This window comes from Pelophylax lessonae (genome assembly GCF_965119305.1).
Source record: "Pelophylax lessonae genome assembly, chromosome: 1".
Lineage (NCBI taxonomy): Eukaryota > Metazoa > Chordata > Amphibia > Anura > Ranidae > Pelophylax > Pelophylax lessonae.
Genome location: NC_138768.1, coordinates 165,381,638 through 165,404,845, shown reverse-complemented (window position 1 = coordinate 165,404,845; position 23,208 = coordinate 165,381,638). Strand labels below are relative to the sequence as shown.

General features: G+C 40.3%; 1 protein-coding gene across 1 annotated transcript in view; it reads right to left on the bottom strand.

Moving 5' to 3' along the window:
* Positions 1-23,208, bottom strand: part of LOC309544673 (uncharacterized protein) — a 185,804-nt gene that overhangs the window by 20,627 nt on the left and 141,969 nt on the right. The window contains exons 8-9 of the mRNA XM_082243585.1: positions 12,860-13,090; positions 6,674-6,832 (exon numbers count right to left, since the gene is read on the bottom strand). Coding sequence (XP_082099711.1) covers positions 6,674-6,832; positions 12,860-13,090 — 390 coding nt within the window. The remainder of the gene's footprint in view (positions 1-6,673; positions 6,833-12,859; positions 13,091-23,208) is intronic.

Sequence of the window (23,208 nt, the reverse complement as noted above, 5' to 3'; positions counted from 1 at the left end):
CCAAGGAGTGAATTATTGAAAATAAAAATAAGGATACAGAGAATAAGGGTGATATGGCCTTTTTAACTGATTTTAATAGGAATTACAAACAAGTTGAAGCTATTGTGAAGAAACATTGGCCCATTTTAAAGAAGGACAAAACTTTGAATAAAATTTTACCTGATAAATCACGTTTTATATACCGGAAGGCCCCCTAATTTAAGACATATGTTGGCTCCCAATATACCTGAGAGAAAATCTACTTTTTTGGATGTAAAAGGTTTTTTTCCATGTGGTAGATGTAATGCCTGCCAAATGACAAGAAAAAACCCTAGGAAAATGACTTCAATCTAAAGCTACAGGGCAAAAATTCTAAATCAATAGACTCATTTCATGTAGATCCACGCATGTAACCTACCTAATAAGTTGCCCCTGTGGGTTACAGTACATAGGCAGGACAACCCGTCAACTGTCTGTTAGGATCAATGAACATGTTGGAAATGTGAAGAGAGGCTTTCCGAAACACAGCCTCTCTAACCATTTCCGTTTGTACCACAACAGAGACCCCCCTTGATGTCCTTTTGTGGTATAGACGCAGTTGATAATCACTGGAGAGGGGGTAATATGACCCAAAAAGTCTCTATGAATGAGACTCAGTGGATTTACAAAATGAATACTATACAACCTTTAGGTATGAATATTGATATTGATTTAAATTGTTTTATTTCTAATTTTTAATCAATTTTTAGTGGACTCACATCATCATTCTTTTAACCAATTTTTACTAATTTTTACTATTGATATTTATAATATAATAACTGGACATCTAGGGTATTGAAATAAATTTATAACAATTTTTAGATGTCAAATCTAGTGTAAACAATATCTATATATATTTTTATTTTTGATCCATTAATAAAATTATAATTTTATATTTATTAATAATCCATTGTAAACAGCATCCCATCACTTGATATTATGTATTTATTTCTGTATTAAGAATTTGGAATATTGGGCTAATAGCAATTCATTGCACATTGCGGTTTCAAATAAGCTGATTGCTTAGCCGTAAGAGCCATAAGATGCGTTGTTTTTATCCATAATTTCTTCTAAAATGACCCCTGGAGGCATCCTTAGGAAGGAAGGGACCTATCAATCTGTGACAGAATTGGCGGTTCGTGCACCGGAGGATTGTGATTGGATGCTGTAGAGCTGTGTAGTCTCTATATCAAGTCTAAGGAAATGTACGGTCACATGATCCCCTGATGACATCAGCACGGCCTGACGAAACGTGCGTCGGGAGCATGAGACCGTAGAGTTCCGGGTTGGCAGAACGCAGGCGTGGAGTGGCATTCCATCCACCAAACCCATTGATTGTTGTATTTGCTGTAGAAGGCAGATTTTCAAGTTTAATGGAGTAAGTGCAATTTTAACATTAAAAACTGTTGTTACATTGGCATACTACACCATTGGAGTCTTCTTTCTATTTTGCATTTTGGATGTCCCTATAATCGGAGTTCCCTATAGTACCTGGTCATATTCCTTTGCTGGTGAGAAGACAAGGATGGCTTGGAGCTTTTTATGGATATCAATGCTGATCATGACCCCCTGTAATTAAGGGGTCATATCTTTCTGGTAAGAAGTACCTAATCAGAGCACTGGGTGAAGGTTTTGAGGTGAAGGCTTTCCATCATTCCCACCAAGTCCACGCTGTTTACATTGCTGAGATTAATCATTAATCACTTTGAATCGAGCACTTTAAGGACTTTATTTATATACAGTATATATGTATAAGCTGGTCTTTTGCTTTTATCCATTGTTGTAGTTGGAGCTATAAATGGTTTTAGCAATTTTAGATCTTATATCGGCTTTTATATTATGCACATTAGCACTTTATTGTGAGCAATATTGTTGAGCGCAATATCCACCCCCCTTTTTCACAAGAAGTTTTGTTGGTCTGGAAACTAGAAACTAACTTCAAGGATGAAGTTAGATGCAGCAAAGGAAGGTGACAAACTGCGTAATTCATCCTTAGCTTTGATAGTTTAAACTAGCAAACTTAGTTTAAACTCCATATTAAAGCCTAAGTTTAGCATTTTGTTTTTTTAAATCAGCATAAGGGAAGTGTCTCTTGTGCTGTTGGCTGAAGTTTTAATGTAATCAAAGCCTTGTGCAAATGATGCTATAAAGTGCACGTGCAAAGTGTCCTAATTATATTAGTTGTACATCCAAATAGTCTCTGTATCCAAAAGGAATCAATATTTAAATGTGTGGTTCCCTTGAAGTTGTTGCTGGGCTTGCTGGTCCTTATAGTGCCATCCGTGAAGTGATAATGATGTGTGTCAATACAATAAGGTAGTGTCTCAGCATGCAGTGAGCCTTGGTGTCCTCACACGTGCCCCCCCACCAAAAAACAAAACTATTATTAAGCTTTTGCTGAAATGCTGTAAAGCCAAAACTTTTTTTAAATTACCACATTACTGAAAATGTCTGGCAAGTACTAAGAACAGATGAGGGTCTTAGAAATATTTGCTTTATTGTGTGTAAGTTAGAATTTATCATATCTGTTTGTTGTACCATGATGTACATTGTGTCACTGTAACAAACTTGACATATATTCACATTGTTGCTGTTGAATAAACTGAAAAAACAATGAAATGCAAGTTTAACAGGCACATCAATGCAGTTCAACGTTAAAATTATACTTTTTATAGCATTTACAAGTCATAAAATAGTTCATTTTTAGGCAAATGTATGTTTAATAAATGCATAGTGTTTTTTCGTAGAAAACTGGCATCCAAGCCAAGCACAGCTGCTGAATTGCATAGATGCACTTAGACCTTGCACAAAGTATGTTATGTTACATTTAAGGTCCCCTCTACATGGACAGTTTGAGGCTTAAAATAGGGTTTTGCATAAAATCCTTGCATTTTTCCCCACCTCCAAGCTACAGGTGGCATGAAAAGCTGGCCACACAACCGTACTCAGGTATACGCCGAAGCCTCCGTGTACCAGTGTGAACATGCGCATGTGTATGTTACCCCACAAAATAAGACTAAATATATGTTTGTATAGACATAGAGTTTTTTTTTCTAATCTAACCTCTAAAATTTTTATTTATTCTATTGGCTTTAAAAACCTGGTGACCAGTGGTCAGTTTGATCACTGCTTGGTGTTGCAAGATGCTGTGCTGATGCATGACATGCCTATATTTCCCATTGTCAGTTATGTGGCCAGACCCCTTTCTGAGTCTTCTTGGTTTAGTGGCGGGGGCTTATTTACACACACACAGTGGGGATGTTTCTCTGTCTGTGGCAGGGAGGGTGGTCTTACGTTACACAACCAGCCAGCTTACATCACACATACAGGGGGGAAGTAATTTCCCCCTCTATGTGTTCTGGGTTGAACCAGCTGCAGTTTTCACAGCAAGGCTTTAGCTGGGAGCCATTGTTAAAACTGCAGCTGGTTCTGGAACACAGCACACACAGACAGGGAAGTTACTTCCTTGCTGTGTGTGTAATTTTACCCTGCCTGCCCACCACCAGCCCACTATGTGACAAGTAAACCACAGGGTGGGAACTTTCCCACTGTGAATAAGTCAACAAGCCCATGCCCTTATTTAACAGGCACACCCCTTGCTGTGGTAAATGAGGGGCATATGTGGCTGTGTGGTCATGTGACATCAAAAAAACAATTAAAAAAGGTTTGAAAATATATTTCTTGGAGTACATTCACAAATAGTTTAAGCCTCAAGCTGTCTGTGTGCATGAGGCCTAACAGCTTGCACTTAAATACATGCTATCTAGTAATGGAAGGTAACTTACCATTGTTTCAAATTGTTTTATACTCATTTAGCATTGAATTCCTATTGTGCAATGTTTTACACAACACAGCTGTAACAGGAAAGCTGCACAGATTGTTTTTGGTGGAAAGAGTAAAAAATAAGTAGGCTATACATTTGACTCACATCTGCACCCCTGGTGTTGATACCCATTGTATAAAATGGCCTCCACCAATTATTTTGTGTACTTTTCCCTATCAGTTGCTCTGCTCGAAAACAGAATATTTTCTATAAGCACTTTTGCTAAGCCTTTAGTCTAGAAGGTGAAGAAATGGTCCAGTGCAGACAGTAGTGAGCCAAAATGAAGGAGAAAATGCACGGCTCCAGTCTTTTGGAATGGTGATTCGTGGGATGTTTGCTGTAACTATTATCCTTTGTCCTTCATTATCTGTTGGTCATTGTCAGCATTGCAGCACAGATCTCTGCTAGAGATGAGATCAAGTTTTGCCTAAACTTGGGCTAGGACTGAACCCAGCAGGAAGCTATTCCTTTTGTCCAATCAATGGCGGCTAAGATATATAAGTTCAATGATGTCAAAAGCATCTCTATCCCTTTGTATATGTGCAGATTCAGGGGCAGGGAATATTCGAACCAAACTCATTCCTAGTCTCACTGTAAACACCTGACCTCTTGGAATTTAAAGTAAGGCCGGTCATACATTATACAACTTTTTTTGTACAATTTTCCTTTAGATTTACCAAAAACCATATAATATGAGGTTAAACCTAAACACTTTCAATTATTAACCTTATTGCAATTGTACAATGTATGGCCAGCTTAAGACAAAACTGTAAATCTATGCCTAGTTTAATCTGTTTGCTTGTGCCCTGGATAGAGATGTATGTCTTTGAATTCAGTGGAAACCTTTATGCGGCACATTATTTCTGTGTATTGTTTGGACAGTTTTTCTACTCGGCTTGCCTCTACTTATTCTCATCATTGGCCTGTTACCACTACTATCCTCCATCATTGCTCCATTAACCTGTTTAGAACCTGAATGCCGTGTGTCTGTGTCATTAGTCTTGCTGACATTTCTACTGTCTTTAATTTGCTCTGACTATGTACCTGAAGACTTACAACACTCTATCATCTATCTTGCCTGTTCCTGGCAACACATGGGGTTTACCAAACACCTTGACAATGGTCTTCTTTTTTTGGCATATTTAGAAATGAGGGAAAAGCAAAGTGGTGTTGTCCACGTCAACAATTAGGTCCATGCTTTCATTTTTAGTTTTTCTTGAACTAAAAAAATGAGAGCTAGATTTTTTTTTTTTTGGCTGCCAACTCCAGCCCTTTATTTTTAATGTTGCCTAAACCTTATAATCGATTGTGTCATGGCAACTGAAAATATACTGCATTTAATGCTGATAAATTTTAGCCAATCATGTTCGTAGGAAAAAAAAAAAGATTATGGTAAATTCTTACAAGAGGATCCCTCTTTGATACTACACAGAGGGTTTTGAGGCAGTGTAGCTATTTTACTGGACACAAAACATCCCTTTTAAAAGAATATTAATCATAAATGACAGGATATTTGTATTACCATTTATACAATATGTAAACTTGTTATCTGTAGCTCTTTTACATGATGTAGAGTTTCCATTTTAGTCGTCTTGCTTTTATAATGTGTATCATGCAATTTATACTGCAAACTAATGATATAGTCTGGGAAAAGCCTTTCCAGAACGGTAAGCTGGAGGATACACAATATGGAATATTTTCAAATATTGTCATTTTACAGGTACTATGATATGATGGAACTATTGGTGCTTTTCCACTGCATGGAACCGAATGGTTCGGCTCGCTTTTGTGCTTTTCCACTGCTGGCACCGCATGGTACGGTGTAGGAACGGTTCGGTACGGTACGGTATGGCGGCGCTTTTCCACTACATGGAACCGAATGGTACGGCTCTCTAAAACAGTACCACCACGATTGTGGTTCCAAGAGGTACCATACCGGTACCATATCCCACAATCCTTTGCATGCAGCTGACTGTCACTACTAGCCACTGGTTGGTCAGAGAATCGTTGTTATTCCACCCACTATCCCACCCACTTACTTTAGTACTACTTTAGTGGAAAAGCAAACCATACCGAACCGTTCCAACACCGTACCATTCGGTACCATGCAGTGGAAAACCAAGCAGGGCCAAGTAGAGCCGAGCCGGTACTTGCAGTGGAAAAGTGCCATATGATAGGCTGCCGAGATTCTGTCAGAAAGAACTCAGGCTGACTACAATACTGAGCACAATTGTTCCCCCTGTATTCGCTGTGGCTTAAAATAAATAATCAAACAGGATGAGCTAGGTGCCAATTAAAAATGGGAGAAAACACTAGCAGACATGTCTTGCTTTATGAGTCTATTGGAGATACAACAAACAGGTGGGCAACAAAATGGTATCAGCACAAATCTGAAATATCAATTTTCTTTTTGGTGAACTTTTCCTCTTAAATAAAAATACATAAAATAAGCGCTGTATTTGAATAATAAAGTAATGAAGAAGGAAACTGTCTTGCTTCAACAAAGCAGTCAGAATGTAAAAAGGAATCCTTTATGAAGATTGTATCTTCTGCCAAGGAAAGTGTTAAATGAATTTGGCAGTCTTTTGAAAACCGTTTCACTGGTCTGGGTTTTTCAGAATCATGTGTCTCTATTCATGCAATAAAACATAACCAAGCAGCTGTTTCCTAGTCCTGGCTGGGAAATGTTTGACTCTGAAAGCTCCTAAGACTTCAGTGCAGCTGTTTATAATAATAGTTTTCCTTCACACATAACAGCTAGCAGATTCATTTTAAATCACTATACAGTGAAGAGATGATTGAATCATTGTACTGGAGTAATGGGGAGGATACCTGTTGCATTGCCATTAGCCTGGAATAATTGGCAGCTTTCACTAATGCTTCTGCAGCTCTCTTTGCCCGCTGCTGGGGAGCACCTTTGGGAAATGCTGGTAGTGCTGCAAGCACATTCTCCACAGTAAATTCCTGGCTCAGAGAGCACTCGATTTTTGCCTGTAATGCAAACATAATAAAGTCAACTGGTGGAAACCAAGAATGCATCTTCTCTGATTATTTCAAATGCCTCGTCAATAAAGCACAGGTGGGAACAAGCTGAGGCAGTATATGAGGAATTACTATGTCATAAACATAAATGGAAATCAAAGCACTGACAATTTTCTAAGAGAAATGTTTATGTCCCATACTATGCTTGCCCCGTGCTGGATCGACCTACATAAAACATATTGCACTGGTAGAAGATAAACCAAAATGTCACTTGTACAGCATATGTAATCTACAATAAACAAGATTTTAAGAGCAGCAACGGTGGTGCGGATCACCTTTATGGATATATACTACAGCTGTGAGACACTGAATATTTCTACTTTGTTATTGGACAGCATATGTAAGTGCTGTCATATTCTAAACACAGAATGATTTCTAAATAGTGACTTCTTGCATGCATACAGCTGGCTTATGCCTTAGACTAAATTGCTGCTTGTTCAGGCAGTTCCTATAATGCAAATGTAGTTTCAGCTATGGTGACTACATTTTTAATTCAACTCTAGGCAAACAGTAAAAAATCCGGTTCAATATACAACCCCAATTCCAAAAAAAGTTGGGACGCTGTGTAAAACCTACTTAAAAACAGAATGCAATGATTTGCAAGTCCCATAAACTCATATTGTATTCACAATTGAAAATTAAAAACATATCAAATCTGTAAAATGAGAAAAAAGTACAATTTAAAAAAAAAAAAATTAGACAGTTTTAAAATTGATGGCAGCAACATGTCTCAAAAAGTTGGGACAGGGCCATGTCTACCACACTGTAGCATCTCCTCTTCTTTTAACAATACTCTGTATACATCTGAGAACTGAGGAGACCAGTTGTTGGAGAGGAATGTTGTCCCATTCTCTTATCATATAGGATATATAGCTGCTCAACAGTCCTGTGTCTTCTTTGTTGTATTTTTCATTTCAAGATGCACCAAATATCTTTAATTGGTGAAAGATCTGGACTGCAGGCAGGCCAGTTAGGCACCCAGACTCTTCTACTATGAAGTTATGCTGTTGTCATACTGAAATATACAAGGTCTTCCCCTGGGAGCATATGCTGCTCCAAAACCTGGATATATATTTCAGCATTGATGCCTTTCCATTTGCACTAAAGCACACCCATACCATCAGAGATGCAGGATTTTGAACCAAGCTCTGATAACAAGCCAGAAGGTCCCTCTCCTCTTTAGTCCAGAGGATGAGGTGATCAAGATTGAGAAAAAAAATGTCAAATTTTGATTCGTTTGACCACAGAACGGTTTTCCACTTTGCAAAAGACCAATTTAAAGAGGATGTATATCCTAAAAAAAAAAACCTGTAAAGACAAAGGCATAATGAGCTAGTATGCATCGCCCTCGCAGTGCCACCCGCTCAGCGACAGGCCTGCTTCCTTGTTTGCATCCTCCGGCCATCTGATTGGCCAGAGGCACGATTACATCACTCCCGCGCATGCGCGCGGGAGCTGCCGTTCACGGCACTGGGCTCTGAAGGAACAGCATGGGTGGCCGTTCCTTCAGAGCGCATGCGCCGATGACGTCATCGGCTGCATGCACTGTAAATATCTCCTAAACGGTGCATGTTTAGGAGATATTTATAGCACTTATAGGTAAGCCTTAAATGCCAAAAAAGTGGGTTTACAACCACTTTAAATGAGCTATGGTTCAGAGAAGATGGCTGCATTTCTGGATCATGGTCCTCTATGCAAAATGTAAATTTGAACTGGAACAATGCAAGGCTGCCTTTCTTCGGGTGAAAAAAACAGTAAAGGAGAGAGTAAGTTTGTACAGCTAATAAGGGAGGAAGTGCCCCTATTGTGTTAAGACCAGCAAAAGTCTAGTTTAAGGCTAAACAAGACAACTGCTGCAATTTTTTTGTTTTGTTTGTTGAAACTTATAGTATGCCATATTTGTATTATTATGTTGCCAGTTGCTGTATGCAAAACTTTGCAGCAGTCTTCTTGTTTAGAGATGCAGAAAACTAGGTATACATCCACTGGATTTGGCTGTACCCCAGAGATACTGTATACCAAGTAAGGCCAGTAGGTTTGAATATTATATACAAACTGAAATGGACACAGGTAGCAGACCCACCTACCTCCAATCTGACGTTGGAGGTCACTGATTTTCATTATAAGCAAATTCGCCAGAGCAGGCTCAAAATAGCACATGTTTACAGAAGGTTAACTCGTATGTACTTTAAACAGAAATGAAAATAAGTCTGTCATAAAATAAATTCCCTGCCTGAGACAAAGCTTCCACATATTAGCTGTCATTATTCCTAAATGAACTAAAAATAATGTTCACTAGGCATGGCACAGTGGTTGTGATTGGGCTGTTTGCATTTCTGACTGAATCGCTGAAAACCAGTATTATTGCATTAACAGTGGTCTGTGTGAGAGTTTGGTGAGGTAGGTGATCCCTCCTTATAAAGAAACAAGCAAATGATCAGGATAAATCAGTTGTTAGCACCTTCCTCTTAGCCAAGACTAAAGCCTGGTACACACTATGAGTTTTTTTTGTCAGTTCCAGCCGGAGCCGATATACTAACTATCCGAAGTTAGTACAGTGATTTCCCCGGCTGAGCTATTATGTTCTGACAAGGGACCCCCCCCCACAGAACACTTCAATCAGCACCCTCTGCCATTGACTGAGAGTGCTGATCAGGAGCCGGTCGGCTGCTGGTTTTCCAGCATGCTCAATCGACAGAAGCTGGCCAAACGGCTGGCTTCTGTCAGACCGGCTGGCATACACACGGGCTGAATGTTGGCCATTTTTTTTCCTTTTAACCAGCCAATATCGCCAGGCATTTGGACTGTGTGTACAGGGCTTAAAGCTAGCCATACACCATTTTTTTTTGCGAGGAAGATTCCTTTATCCATACAAATGAGGAGGACCCACTAGTGCCCGGCAGAGAAAAATTGGAATGTGCATGTCACACGACCAGCCAGAAGATATCTAAAAAGTATAAAAATATATGGATAGCGGGCTTCACCTTTCAGCACACTGCCAGAGCCATGACAGCCACTGCTCTCTGCTTGGAGCAGACTGTGGACTGAGTGATCAGCTGTCATGTGATCGCTCTGTTCTTGGAGTTAGAGTCGGCATGGAACCAGGGTTGCCAACTTTCAATAAATTTACGAACAGTTTGTAAAATCTGTAATTTTTGCATCTGTGCACAAATGTCAGTTATGGACATGCAGTCTGCATCTCTGTAATGGACAATCATGGACAGATGCAAAAATTATGGAGTTTACAAACTGTTCCTATACTTACTGAAAGTTGGCAACCCTGCATAGGACAGAAGCTGCAGCCTAGAGCTGAGTATAAATGTTTTTTTCTTTTTTTTTTTCAAAAACCCATACTTCTCCTTTAAGCTAGCTTTATCTGAGAACTTTATAAAGTAAACAGTTCAGTGACTGTACAACCAAAACGTCTATACAGGTAATTGGTGGAAAAGTACTGAGTGGATTCTATGTCCAAGGCTGGCTGCTTACACTGCATCTCTTGGGATTCTAGGATTGAAATCCACTGCTTTTTTATGCATGATTCTTTCTTTAACAGCATATTAAGCAATTCAGTAAGGAATAACTGACTACATCATCTCATTTGCAGACTCAAACCAAACCATGCATATGTTGGTTCAATATTTAAATATCAGTTTTGGGCAGGCTAAGTCTTTAATCATTTTATTGGAAGTGATGACTCTTTCTATCATTAAAATCAAACACACATAATCTTATCCACCATATTTGTTTGTGCTACAAGCTAACTAAAATCGTGATTCAAGTTCAAAGAAGATGCATAAATAAGCTTTGAACTAAAAAACCGTTACAGATTAAATGGGAAAATATTCCCCTCAGATTGCATTAATTTGCTATGCTACAATTCATAAGATAAAGATTCAGAAACACTTCTAAGCCATCTCAGATACCTGCAGGAAATCTAAAACTGTGTTTACTTACATGAAAGGCAAGCCATACAAAAATGAGCAATAATTAAATTAGTAAATAAAAAAAGTACAAGTCATCAGACTTGGCTTTAAAGTCTGACGACTAAAATTACTTTTCATTTAAGAAAAAAATATTGGAAACACCTTACCTTTACTGTAAGTGGTGACATTTGATTAATGCTGCACTGGCCTACCAGTCACTGAAAGTGCTTAGAGCAGTCACCCTTTCTAAGTGTAAGGCCCCTTTCACACACAGTCCGTTCAGATCCGTCTGTCAGTTTTTTTGGCGGATCTGAACGGACGCCCCATGCTTCTCTATGGGGCATTGGATGTCAGCGGAGACATGTCTGCTGACATCCGATCCGTCAAAACCGGACGGATGGAAACCCTGTTTTCCATCCGTCTGGCAGATTAGATTAGACGGTCCATCCCATCCGATTCCCCCATAGAGAAGAATGGGGATCTGATAGCTGTGTCTCAGCACACAGCGTGGAGACACAGCTGTCATCTACCTGCTCAGTGGGGGATCAGCAGATCAATCCCCCGCTGAGAAAAACTGAGTCCGCCTGACGGACTCCGTGTGTGAAAGGGGCCTTAGGAACATTTCAAGCTGTCTGCTGCCTATAACTGGTTTCTTGCAAAAGTAGAAAGCCCACTCATTGTTGACGACAAAGGTTTATCTTATAACCAAACCCAGTCTGTTTATAAAGCAAAGAATGTGACTTTCACCAAACATTCTCTCGTGGAGAATCAGTCATTGCCATTTAAAAGAGATAGATCTGGAAGATTTTCTACCAGACAATGTTTTGTGAAAGTCACATTTTCTGCATTATAAATAGACCCCAAAAATCATAACTAAATAATTTTCATTACTATGCATTATTTGCTCCTTTTATGAGCCATGTTTACGTTGCGCTCACAAGGCACTATAGGTTTTATCAAAGATCTGCTGAATTTATTGTATGCACATTAAATTATTGATTGTTGGGATATTTTCCACATAAAGTAAAATTGAAAAACATATTAAATGGGTTAACACTACTTAAACTATTGGCAATTTATTGTATTTATTATCAATACACCCCACCCCGTCTATTAGCCACTAATTGTAACTTACCTTCACTCTGACAAACTTCTTACAGTGCTCAAGCAAGGGCGAAAGAATACTATAGGGTGCCCTATGTAATTTCCCTTATACGCAGGGTGCCATGAAGAACCACGCTTGCTCCACTTCGAAGGCTATGCTGACATCTTCGTGCTTGTCAGTCACAATACCTGAGGATGGGGCTGTGCAAGGCCTTCGATAACTGGCATTGAGGAGGGTTATCAGCAGTGACAACACCGATAACCCTTCTCCTCAATGCACCTAAAGCATGCAGAGGCTGCACAATGATGTGGTGATTTTGCTTTGTCACCTTGGTTGAAAAAAGGCTTTTTCACTGGCAGGATATAATAACAAAATATGCAGCTTGATTTACATTACATGCATGTTTAACATGCTCATTTTTAATTTCTGCCTATAGTTCTACTTTATTTTTAATGCTAATTTCTGACTGTCGAAAATTCTGAGAAATTTCAAATTTTACAGACTGCATGGTTGTATTGTATTACTAGGCTAGGCTACATTTTACACCAAGTTTCTCCAGTGGTTTTCTCCTCACTCTTCTAATGCTGCTGCTGCCCAAGAAAATGAAGAATGTTGTTCAAATTTGATAGGGCAAACACCTTTTTCAAGCAACATCAGCAAGTGGGAGAGTTTGCTGAAGAAACTTCTCATCAGACATTCAAAAGAATGTGTCATTAAAAATTACAGTTGCCCAACTACATTGCACTGGAAAAAAAAAAATACATGTATCCAATATTGCCAGTACTCACAAGAATTATCATTAAATTCAGCATGTTCCTGAAAAGAAAACTTCTGCAGTGAATCAGAAAAACAATACAAAGACATAAATGAAAAGTTTTTTATATTCCTTCCAGCAATAATATGCTTTCTGTAATGATGATACATAACAAATGATAAGTGTCTACTCACCCAAGGTGCAGATGGTACAACAAGTGTCATTGTGAGCAAATCCCGGCAACATTCCTCCAAGGAATGATTACATCTTGTCAAATGATTTATTAACCTGGAATACACAACAGTCGGCAGTATATGATGAGCCCACTCTGGAGGCTGTGTTCCTGGGGCTAAAATATGGCACAGCGTTTGCCTTGTAGCATGCAGGTGTCTGAACAATGTGCTAAGTTTTCCTTCAAGAGCACTCTGGTGAAAAAAAAAAAAAAAGGAAAGATTTCAAAAAGGCTAACTAATATATTCTCAGAAATCTATACTAAAACATAGGGGACATGCAACTAATTTTTATGATTATTTATAATAACATTTCAAAAAGTAATGTATAAATCAAAGAAATAGGATCACACAACATTTAGCAACTTCATAATAAATCATAATAAAAATGTGCTCTATCCTATAATGGTCTTTTTTCGGTAGTTTCAGTTGGTCTCCAAGTTAAAAAGTTAAGTAGATGAACTGTATGTTATCTGCTTTCTGCTAATTCAATAAGAAGTCTATAGACCAAAACCATTTGCTGTTAAAACCCATTTTGGATGTTGACCTACACGTTGTACATTTAGGTTCTACAGTAATTATTTGTAAAAAAAAAAATCACATTTGTGAAAACAAAGTGTCATATATGAATACAAATGAGATTATATTTAAAGAGCAACTCAAGGCAAAGTGAACAGCTAATACAGTTATGTTAGCATCGCCAATATGTTTATTAAAACTATTGCCTTCTTGGATTGATATTCAAAGAGATATATTTAATATAAATAAATGTAATAATCAGTGCTGAAGATGTAAAATAATTTTATTGCCTTCTTGGATTGATATTCAAAGAGATATATTTAATATAAATAAATGTAATAATCAGTGCTGAAGAGGTAAAATAACTTTATCTATGTATTGTTTGTAACTATATATTACCATTGGGGCAGCCATATAGCTTATTACTGTATATGTGCGGTCTTCTGCTACACACACACACAGGTGTCTGCAGACATTAGAAAATGTTTGCCCAACCTAATCCTAAAGTGAAAGTAAACTATATTACCAAACGTATTGGGACGCCTACCTTTACACGCACATGAACTTTAATGGCATCCCAGTCTTAGTTCATAGGGTTCAATATTGAGTTGGCCCCCCTATTTGCAGGTATAACAGCTTCAACTCTTCTGGGAAGGCTGTCCACAAGGTTTAGAAGTGTGTCTATGGGAATGTTTGACCATTCCTCCAGAAGCGCATTTGTTAGGTCAGGCACTGATGTAGGGGAGAAGACCCAGCCCTCAGTCTGTGCACGAATTCATCCTAAATGTGTTCTAATGGGTTGAGGTCAGGTCTCTGTGCAGGCCGGTCAAGTTCCTCCACCCCAAACTCCCTCATCCATGTCTTTATAAACTTTGCTTTGTGCACTGGTGCACAGTTATGTTGGAACAGAAAGGGCCAACCCCAAACCGTTGCCACAGTGTTGAGAGCATGCAGTTGTCCAAAATGTCTTGGTATGCCGACATCTTAAGTGTTACTTTAACTAGAACTAAGGGGCCAAGCTCAAACCCTGAAAAACAACCCCACACCATAATCCCCCCTCCACCAAATGATTTGGGCCAATGCACAAAGCAAGGTCTATAAAGACATGGATGAGCAAATTTTGGATGGAGGAACGTGAGAGACCTGACCTCAACCCGATAGGACATCTTTGAGATGAATTACAGCAGAGACTGCGAGTCAGGCTTTCTCGTCTACCTCAGTGCCTGACCTTACAAATGCACTTCTGGAAGAATCGTTAAACATTCCCATATATACACTCCTAAACCTTGTGGACAGCCTTCCCAGAAGAGCTGAAGCTGTTATAGCTGCACAGGGTAGGCCAACTAAATATTAAACCCTACGGATTAAGATTGGGTGTCCCAATACTTTTGGTAATATAGTATATGACTACAGGCCCTTCCTGACACATGTGGAACAAGCATGGCAAAAAAATTTTGGGAAACAAAGAGATCAGTCAGAAAGGATTCCAAGATTGAATAGAAAAAAAATTTGAGAAAGCCACATTTTATTGACTTTATAATTACTAAAAGTTCAACTGATTGTGACTTGCTGGAAACAAAACTCTATACACTATCATCCTAAACTCTAGGCATCATGGTTCTTCACTAAAAGCAACAATGCTACGTGGATTTGTCAAGTGTGCCAGCCGTGGTGAGCAGTAATGTGTGCACCAAAAATTTGCCTTACCCTTCTTCTTGATCCTCTGGGAAACCAGATAAATTAATGTTAAAAAGACATATTACCATCTTGACCTTCTGCTTATTTTTTAAACCAGTTGGGCAGCTAATTAATTATAAATGGGTCATAAATCTGATGCATCTGAAACAATTTAAATCCATTATTTAAGCAGTAAATGCTGTATGGTTTGCTGCTAAAAAGTATTCCAGGTCTATAAATAAAAAGAATCATGAACAATTATTTTACACAAAACATTGATTATTTAAATATGTGTGTCAGGAAAGTCATACCGTTAAGGTGCTTCAGTACAAGCACAGGCGCAGGCTGGCTCATAACCACTCATCAGGGATTGCCATCGGCAGCGCATATGCACACAGGTATGTGTGTGATCGTGCACACAAAGACACAAGTGCATGCCTGTTGCTAATGTTGATGCAAAATAGGTTATTTAAACTGGTAAGCAGCACATAAACAGCATTACTTGTGATCTGTGACTTTAGGCCCAATTACCTAATACAGACCTGACTTGCCATGACCTTATTCTGCTAACCAACTGTACTGACCTTGACCTGGGCAACACTCCTAACAAAGAAATAGCCCTTACCCCATCTATAACTGGCCTTCACAGCAAGGAGCACATGGAAGAGCAAACGCATGAAAGACAAAATCAGAGAAAATTCCCAGCTCAACTCACCAACCAGTCTGCTTACCAACATTACCAACAGATTGAAGCTGTCCATTTAACCAAAAGTTTGCAGACTCTAAGATGTTGGTCTAGTCTACACACCTGCCTAAGCTCCCCATCTGATGCATCTGCCTGCCAGCTGCTTGCTGACATTCTGATTGTAAGTCCCTGCTATGTTGTTCCTGTTTGCCATTCCAGTGTTCTGTCTCTGGTCCATCATCTGGACCTCTGCCCTTCTATATCAGCAGCAAGCAAGAACTGCAAGGCACTGGTGGCACTCTGATCTCTTTGCCCCCCCCCCCCGAAAAAAACAATATTATATTACAAATCATTAAATATTGTGGCCACTGAATCACTTTCACCCTGTTCTTCTTCAGAAATGCAATAGTGGCCTTAGATGAGTGTTTAGATCATTATCATGTTGGAAAATTGCACAATGACCAAGGGCATGTAGTGATGGTAGCATCTTCTCTTTCAATATAGAGCAGTATTTCTGTAAATTCATGATACCATCAATGAAATGCAGCTCTCGGACACCAGCAGTACTCATGCAGCCCCACAGAAGGACACTGCCACCACCATGTTTCACTGTAGGCACCATGCATTTTTCTTTGTACTCCTCACCTTTGCAACGCCATACAGTTTTGAAGCCATCAGTTCCAAAAAAAAAACATTTATCTTGTTCTCATCGCTCCAGAATCCCAGCAGTCATGTTTTTTTTCAGCATGGGCCCTTGCAAATTCAAGATAGGCTTTGTTGTGTATATACTTTATGAGGCTTCCTTTGTGGACAACACCCATGCATGCCATTTTTCTGCAGTGTTTGCTGTATTGTGTCACGGGAAGCAATCACACCACTTCGGCTTTCTACTTCTTTAGCTAACTGCAGTGAACTTGCATGGTGATTTTCTTCAACCCTTCTCATCAGAAGATGCTCCTGTGGAGGTGTTAACTTCCGTGGATGCCTGGATGTTTCTGTAGGATGGTTGCAGTTCCATCTTTGTTACATTTTTGTATCACTTTTGCTACAGTATTCTGACTGATAAGTAAAGCTTTGCTGATCTTCTTCCAGCCTTCACTTTTCTTGTGTAAAGAAATTATTTTCTTTCTCAGGCCTTGTGATATTTCTCTTACATGTAGTGCCATTGCTGACAGCATTAAATGGGAAGGGGTTTTCTTTGTTAACACCCTTTTAAAATCAACTGTCTGCTGAACATTTGTTTAATAAATAATTAGACTCACCTGTAGTTGAATATTTGTTTATATTTTGTTGCCTATAATTTAGCTTTGCTCCTAAGACTTTCATTGGGTGTATTCATTTTTGCAAAATGGTCTTGAATGAAGTGGATTGTAATACATTTTTGTGTATGCTTATTAACCAGTTCTGGACCGGAAGGGTTTGTCCCCTAATGACCAGGCCATTTTTTGCGATTCGACACTGCATTAATTTAACAGAAAATTGCGCAGTCGTGCAACACTGTACTGAAACAAAACTTATGTTCTTTCTTTCCCCACAAAAAGAGCTTTCTTTTGGTGGTATTTGATCACCTCAGCGATTTTTATTTTTTTGTGCTATAAAACAAAAAAAGAGCGACAATTCTGGAAAAAAAACAATATTTTTCACCTTCTGCTATATAACATTCTCAAAAAAAAACTTTAAAAATCTAAATTTCTCATCCTTTTAGGCCAATTTGTATTCTGCTACATATTTTTGGTAAAAAAAAAAAACGCAATAAGCATAATTTGATTGCTTTGCACGAAAGTTATCACGTCTAAAAACTATGGGGGAAATATTTATGTAATTTTTATTTATTTATTTTTTACTGGTAATAGCAGCAATCTGCGATTTTTAGCAAGACTGCGACATTTTGGCGGACAGGTCGGACCCCTAACTGACATTGTTGGGGGGACCAGTGACATTATTACAGTAATCAGTGCTAAAAATATGACATTGGCAGGGAAGGGGTTAACACAGTGGCGATCAAAGGGTTAAATGTAAGCCTAGGGGAGTGTTTGGTAACTGTGGGAGGGATGGGCTTGTAAAATGACCACAGAGACCTGTGATCCCATATAGAAGGATCACAGGCGCTCTGATCATTTCAGAAAGAAGAATGGTCGGCTGCGTTTACAACAGCTGACTGTCCTCTCTAAGCGAATAGAGATCGGGAGAGCACGGCGGCAATCGCGGCCCCTAGTCCCGTGGATCGGCATCCCCACTGCCTAGTGGGGGCGGGAGCTTGCTGCTGGCTGCGCGAACACACCCCCCAGCACCACACGGGTGACCAACATAGGGCTACGTTGTTTCGTGCACTCGAGCCAACCTGCCCCAGTAAATCTGTGGCTGGCGGTCGGCAAGTGGTAACAAATCTTGGTTGCAATCAATGGCCTGCCTTTGTGGGAGCATTTTGTTTATTCTGAAAGGAAAGTAAAGGTTTTCTGACAAATCTGTTGACGTGTTCTTTTCGTACATCACGGGACACAGAGCCATAAATCATAATGTATGGGAGGGGACATAAAAAAATGATTGGTTGCCAGTGTCTTTCACCTTTAGGTGAAGGGCACTGGCAACCAATCAGTATTGATGCCCCCAATATAACCCCTCCCAAACAGGAAGTACCTCCGTTTTTTTGCCAGTGTCTAAAGGTAATGGTCACTGTGGAGAGTCTCTCCACATTTTTCTTATTTTCTCTTCAAAAGAAGACAGAAGATTATGCTTTTTACCCTGATCAAAGATCATTGAATCTAAGGGGTTAAGCTATCAGATCCATCCTAATCAGTCAATGGACTAAAAAGATGGTACCTGAGCCTCGGGAAGCAGATACAAGGTTTTGCCTGTAATGCTATCCTTTTTAAGAGCTGGACACTGGGATCCGGACCCTTGGAATACCAAACCCCAAAGGCGCTCCATGCAGGGTGCTCTACAGGTCCAAGGCCGTGGCCCCTCTTATATAGGGGACTCAGCCCTTGAAGGTTGCCAAGACAAAGCTCGCCGTGGTGGGTGAAGATTGGATTCCTGTTTCAAAACCAGTCCATTTTAAAATATTTACTTATTCAGCAAACCTTAAAGGTAAAAATTGCTGGCATAATTGCAAATTGTAAACATTTTATGCATAAACATGCATCCGCATGTTCGTCTCTGCCTTGATCGCGTGTTTATGGCATAGGCCTATTTACGCATGAGCGGGGAATCTTCGCCTTTAAGTACAGGCGTACGCCGCATGGAGGGCGTGTTCCAACGTAATTGGTGTGCACGTGGATGCAACGTACCACCCTGCACATGCATAAATGGGCGCGTTCTGTAAAGAACTGTCTTCAACACACTAGCCTCTATCATAGGGACACAGAGCAGCAGCAGCAGCTGGGTTGCGTGAGTCACTGTGGGTTTATGTTACTGGCACAAACAGGTCCTGTATCTGGGAATAATAAGTGCTGTGTGCATCAGGCTGTATAAGCTTGGCACTAGCCTTGTGTACACTTCAAGGTAGTACCTGAAGTTATTCTTGGTTTAAAGCAATGTCTGCCCGAAAAAGGGGCAGGGGGGAAGAGTTGGAAAAGGCACTTTGTTGCCACCGTCAGGCCTTAAAGGTCCTAGCCGTGTTTCCACTGTGTCTACTCCTCCTGAAGAGCCAGAGGCATCTTGCCAATCTGGGCTATTATGGTTGTCAGGCATAGTAGCTACTCCTAGTGCTTCTGCTGCAACCTTCATCACTAAGGACGATTTGGCTGTGGCATTGGCCAACCTTGAGGGTAGGATTGGTGGTATCATTGCAGCATCTCAAGAGAAGAAACATGAAAGATCTCCCCCACCTGAGCCACCCCCTGAGTCAGTTCCGGATTGGGCAGAGGATGTGGAAGAAGTAGCTGATGGTAACCCTATGGAAGGTCAAGCTGAGGTTTTCACTTCTGGGGAGTCAGAGGAGTCTCTATCTACCTCTCAGACCGACAGATTGCTTATTCAGTCTCTTACTGAAATGGTCCAGTCTGGACACAAATTTCCTCCCCTAGAGACAGCTGAGGTCTCTTTTTCCTCTCTAGGCTCATTGCGCCCTACTTATAGTCCGCAGATGTTTCCCATACATCCTCTCTTGGAGAAAGAAATGTATAAAGATTGGGACCATCCTGATAGGATTTTTGTTTCTCCCAAAAGGTTTTCATTATTGTATCCTATGGAGGAAAAGTTTTCTAAGAAATGGAGTATACCCTCTGTGGATGCTTCTATTTCTGTGGTTAACAAGAGTTTAACCTGTCCTGTGGATAATGCTCAGGTTTTTAAAGATCCAGCAGATAAGAAGTTGGAATCTTTATTAAAAGCCTCCTTTGTGGTTGCAGGTTCTGCGATACAACCAGCAGTGCCAGCCATAGGAGTTTGTCAGTCTTTGAAAGACCGTATGAAGCAAGTGGCCAAGACAGTTCCTTCTCAAGGAGAGTCTGTGGAAGATCTGTCAGATCTACCTTGCACTTTATGTTTTGCTGGGGATGCTCTTACAGACTCCATAAGGCAAATGTCATGATTTGCTCTGATATCAGTGCATATGTGCAGAATCCTTTGGTTAAAAAATTGGTCTGCGGAATTACCATGTAAAAAATTACTGTCTGGCTTCCCTTTTCAGGGAAAACGCCTTTTTGGTGATTATCTGGATAAGTATATCCAAAATATTTGGGGGGGGGGGGGGGGGGGAGTATGTTGCTACCCATAAAAAGGAAAAGCAAGCGTCCTTCTTTCAAAATCCCCAGCACTCATAATATCAGTGCTTCTACTTCCAGACAGCTGCGATGGCCTCAACCATCTGGATCTGGAACCAAGGCTTCAGGGCAGGGTCAGAAAAAGCCCTGGGCATAGAAATCAGCCAAGTCTTCTAAGCCCTCTCTGTGAAGAGGACCCCCCTCATGTGGGTGGGGGGAAGGCTGCGGCAGTTTTCAAAAGTTTGGGTGGAATTGATCCAAGACAACTGGGTCATCTCCACCATTTCACATGGGTACAAGCTGGAGTTTCGGGTGTTCCCGTATCCCCAGTTTCTAAGGTCAAGTTTACCGACAGATCCCCTAAAAAGAAGGTCTCTCTTTCTGGCATTGGACCAGCTGAAGGCTCAACAAGTGATAATAGAGGTTCTAGAGGACGAAAAGTTCAAGGGGTTTCACTCAAACCTGTTCGTAGTCCCCAAACCAAACAGGGATGTGAGACCTATTCTGGATCTCAAAGCTTTAAACCAGTTTCTGAACATTCGTACTTTCCGTATGGTCAATTCGTTCAGTCGTAGTCTTCCGGCAGGGAGAGGAATTTCTAGCATCCATAGACATCAAGGATGCATATCTTCACGTGCTTTGCAATTGCAATAGAGAACCGTCATTTTCAGTTTGTTGCCCTGCCCTTAGGGTTAGTCACAGCTCCAAGAGTTTTCACAAACATCCTAGCTCCAGTATTGGCTGTTCTAAGGTTCCGAGGGATATCTATAATAGAATATCTGGACAATCTATTACTAATAGATCGATTGGCTTCGGCTCTAAGCCAAAATATCCATCAGACAGTACAGTTCTTGGAACGTCTGGCTTGGATACTGAACTTTGTAAAGTCACCATTACAGCCAGTCCAGCGTCAGGAATATCTGGGTCTTCTTGTGGACACAGCACAGGCAAAGAAATTCTTGCCAGCAAGAAAGGTTGCAGACCCGAAGGATCAGGTTCGGTCCATAGTAAGGCTGAGATTTCCTTCTATACGCCTTTGCATGATGTTACTAGGGAAGATGGTGTCCGCATTCGAGGCAATTCCCTATGCTCAATTCTATGCCAGACCCTTACAGATTACAGAACAACATTTTGTCTGCCTGGATCAGAAAGGTTCAGTCTCTGGACCAATCCATGTCTCTGGTACCAAGAGTACGTCTAAGTAGAGTCTAAATTGGTGGTTTTTGACCAGAAAGCTAGAGAAAGGGAAATCCTTCTTTCCAGTGACTTGGAAATTAGTCACTACAGATGCCAGTCTCTCTCCAACTGGGGAACGGTTCTGGAAAAAGCAACTGTCCAGAAAGAGGTGGACTTCATCCTGACTTTTCTCTACCCAAGACCATCTCCCCTGGACAGTGGAGAAAGCCACTGTCCAGGGGAGATGGTCTTGGGTAGAGAAAAGTCTCCCCATCAACATTTTGGAAAACTGAGCAGTCAGTCGAGCTTTGAAATTCTGGACGTCCAGGCTTCGGGTCACCCTGTCAGGGTACAATCCGACAATGCCAATGCTGTGGCTTATATCAACCATCAAGGAGACACAAGGAGTCGGTCAGCCCAGAAAGAGGTGGACTTCATCCTGTCTTTGGAAGAGAAGTTTGTGCCATACCTGACAGCAGTTTTTATTCCGGGGAACTGGCAGGCAGACTTTTTGAGTCATCAACAGATGCTTCCAGGGAAATGCTCCTTACATCCTGAGATTTTTCAATCAATCTGCCTATGCTGGGGGGTCCCAGACGTACATCTGTTGGCATCCAGGTTCAACAACAAGGTAAAATGAAAAATAAATACCTATCACGCGATCACAAAATCCTATATGAATAAGTGTATGGGTGAGGTTGCTGCTATCACTTTATAGCTTATCCTTAGCCAGTGATGTGTTCAATGTTAAATGTAGTGAAGCACTACCTCTTAAAGATGTAGAACTATGTATAGCCACAAAAGTATATATAAATGACTGTGTATTGTGTGATACACATCAATTCAAAAAAGTGCATCCATAAAAGTGAAAAAAATCACATATAATAAATTGTAACAGTCAAACACACAAAATCCGATATGTGAAATACACACAATGTTGTTCTCAAACAATATATATAGCCAACGTGTTTACAAATGATGATGTGAATATCCAACCAAGTGCTGAGTCCACATGAACACCAATGTTACGAACGTTCAGCTCGTATTGGTATAGATGTCACTTCCGCTTCCTGGTACGCTCCGTCTCTGCCCTATGCGTTACGTCACGTGCTTCGTGACTTCTTCCGGGGATGACAGAGGATGTATTGTGGAAGTCATGAAGCATGTGACGTAATGCGCAGGGCAGAGAGACGGAGCGTACCCGGAAGTGGAAGTGACGTCTATACCAATACAAGCAGAATGCTCGTAACATTGCCGTTCATAGAGATTTGGAATGTGAGTCTTTTTATGCTTGTTTGAGAGTATTACTCTCTGCTAAGAGATACTATGGATGGAACTGTGTAATAAAGGATTACATAGTGACAGGAGCTGTATCGTATTGGCTAACTATATCAAGGACTCCCCAAAGAATCCAGTTTATCTAAGAGGCTTACCACAAGAAAAAGAGAGGTGAGAGGCTAATGAGCACTGGGTTGGTGGCACTATAACGAAGACGACCATCACATACCTCTGGTCATATATCGGTGAAGAGATTCACTGAATACACCCCACAG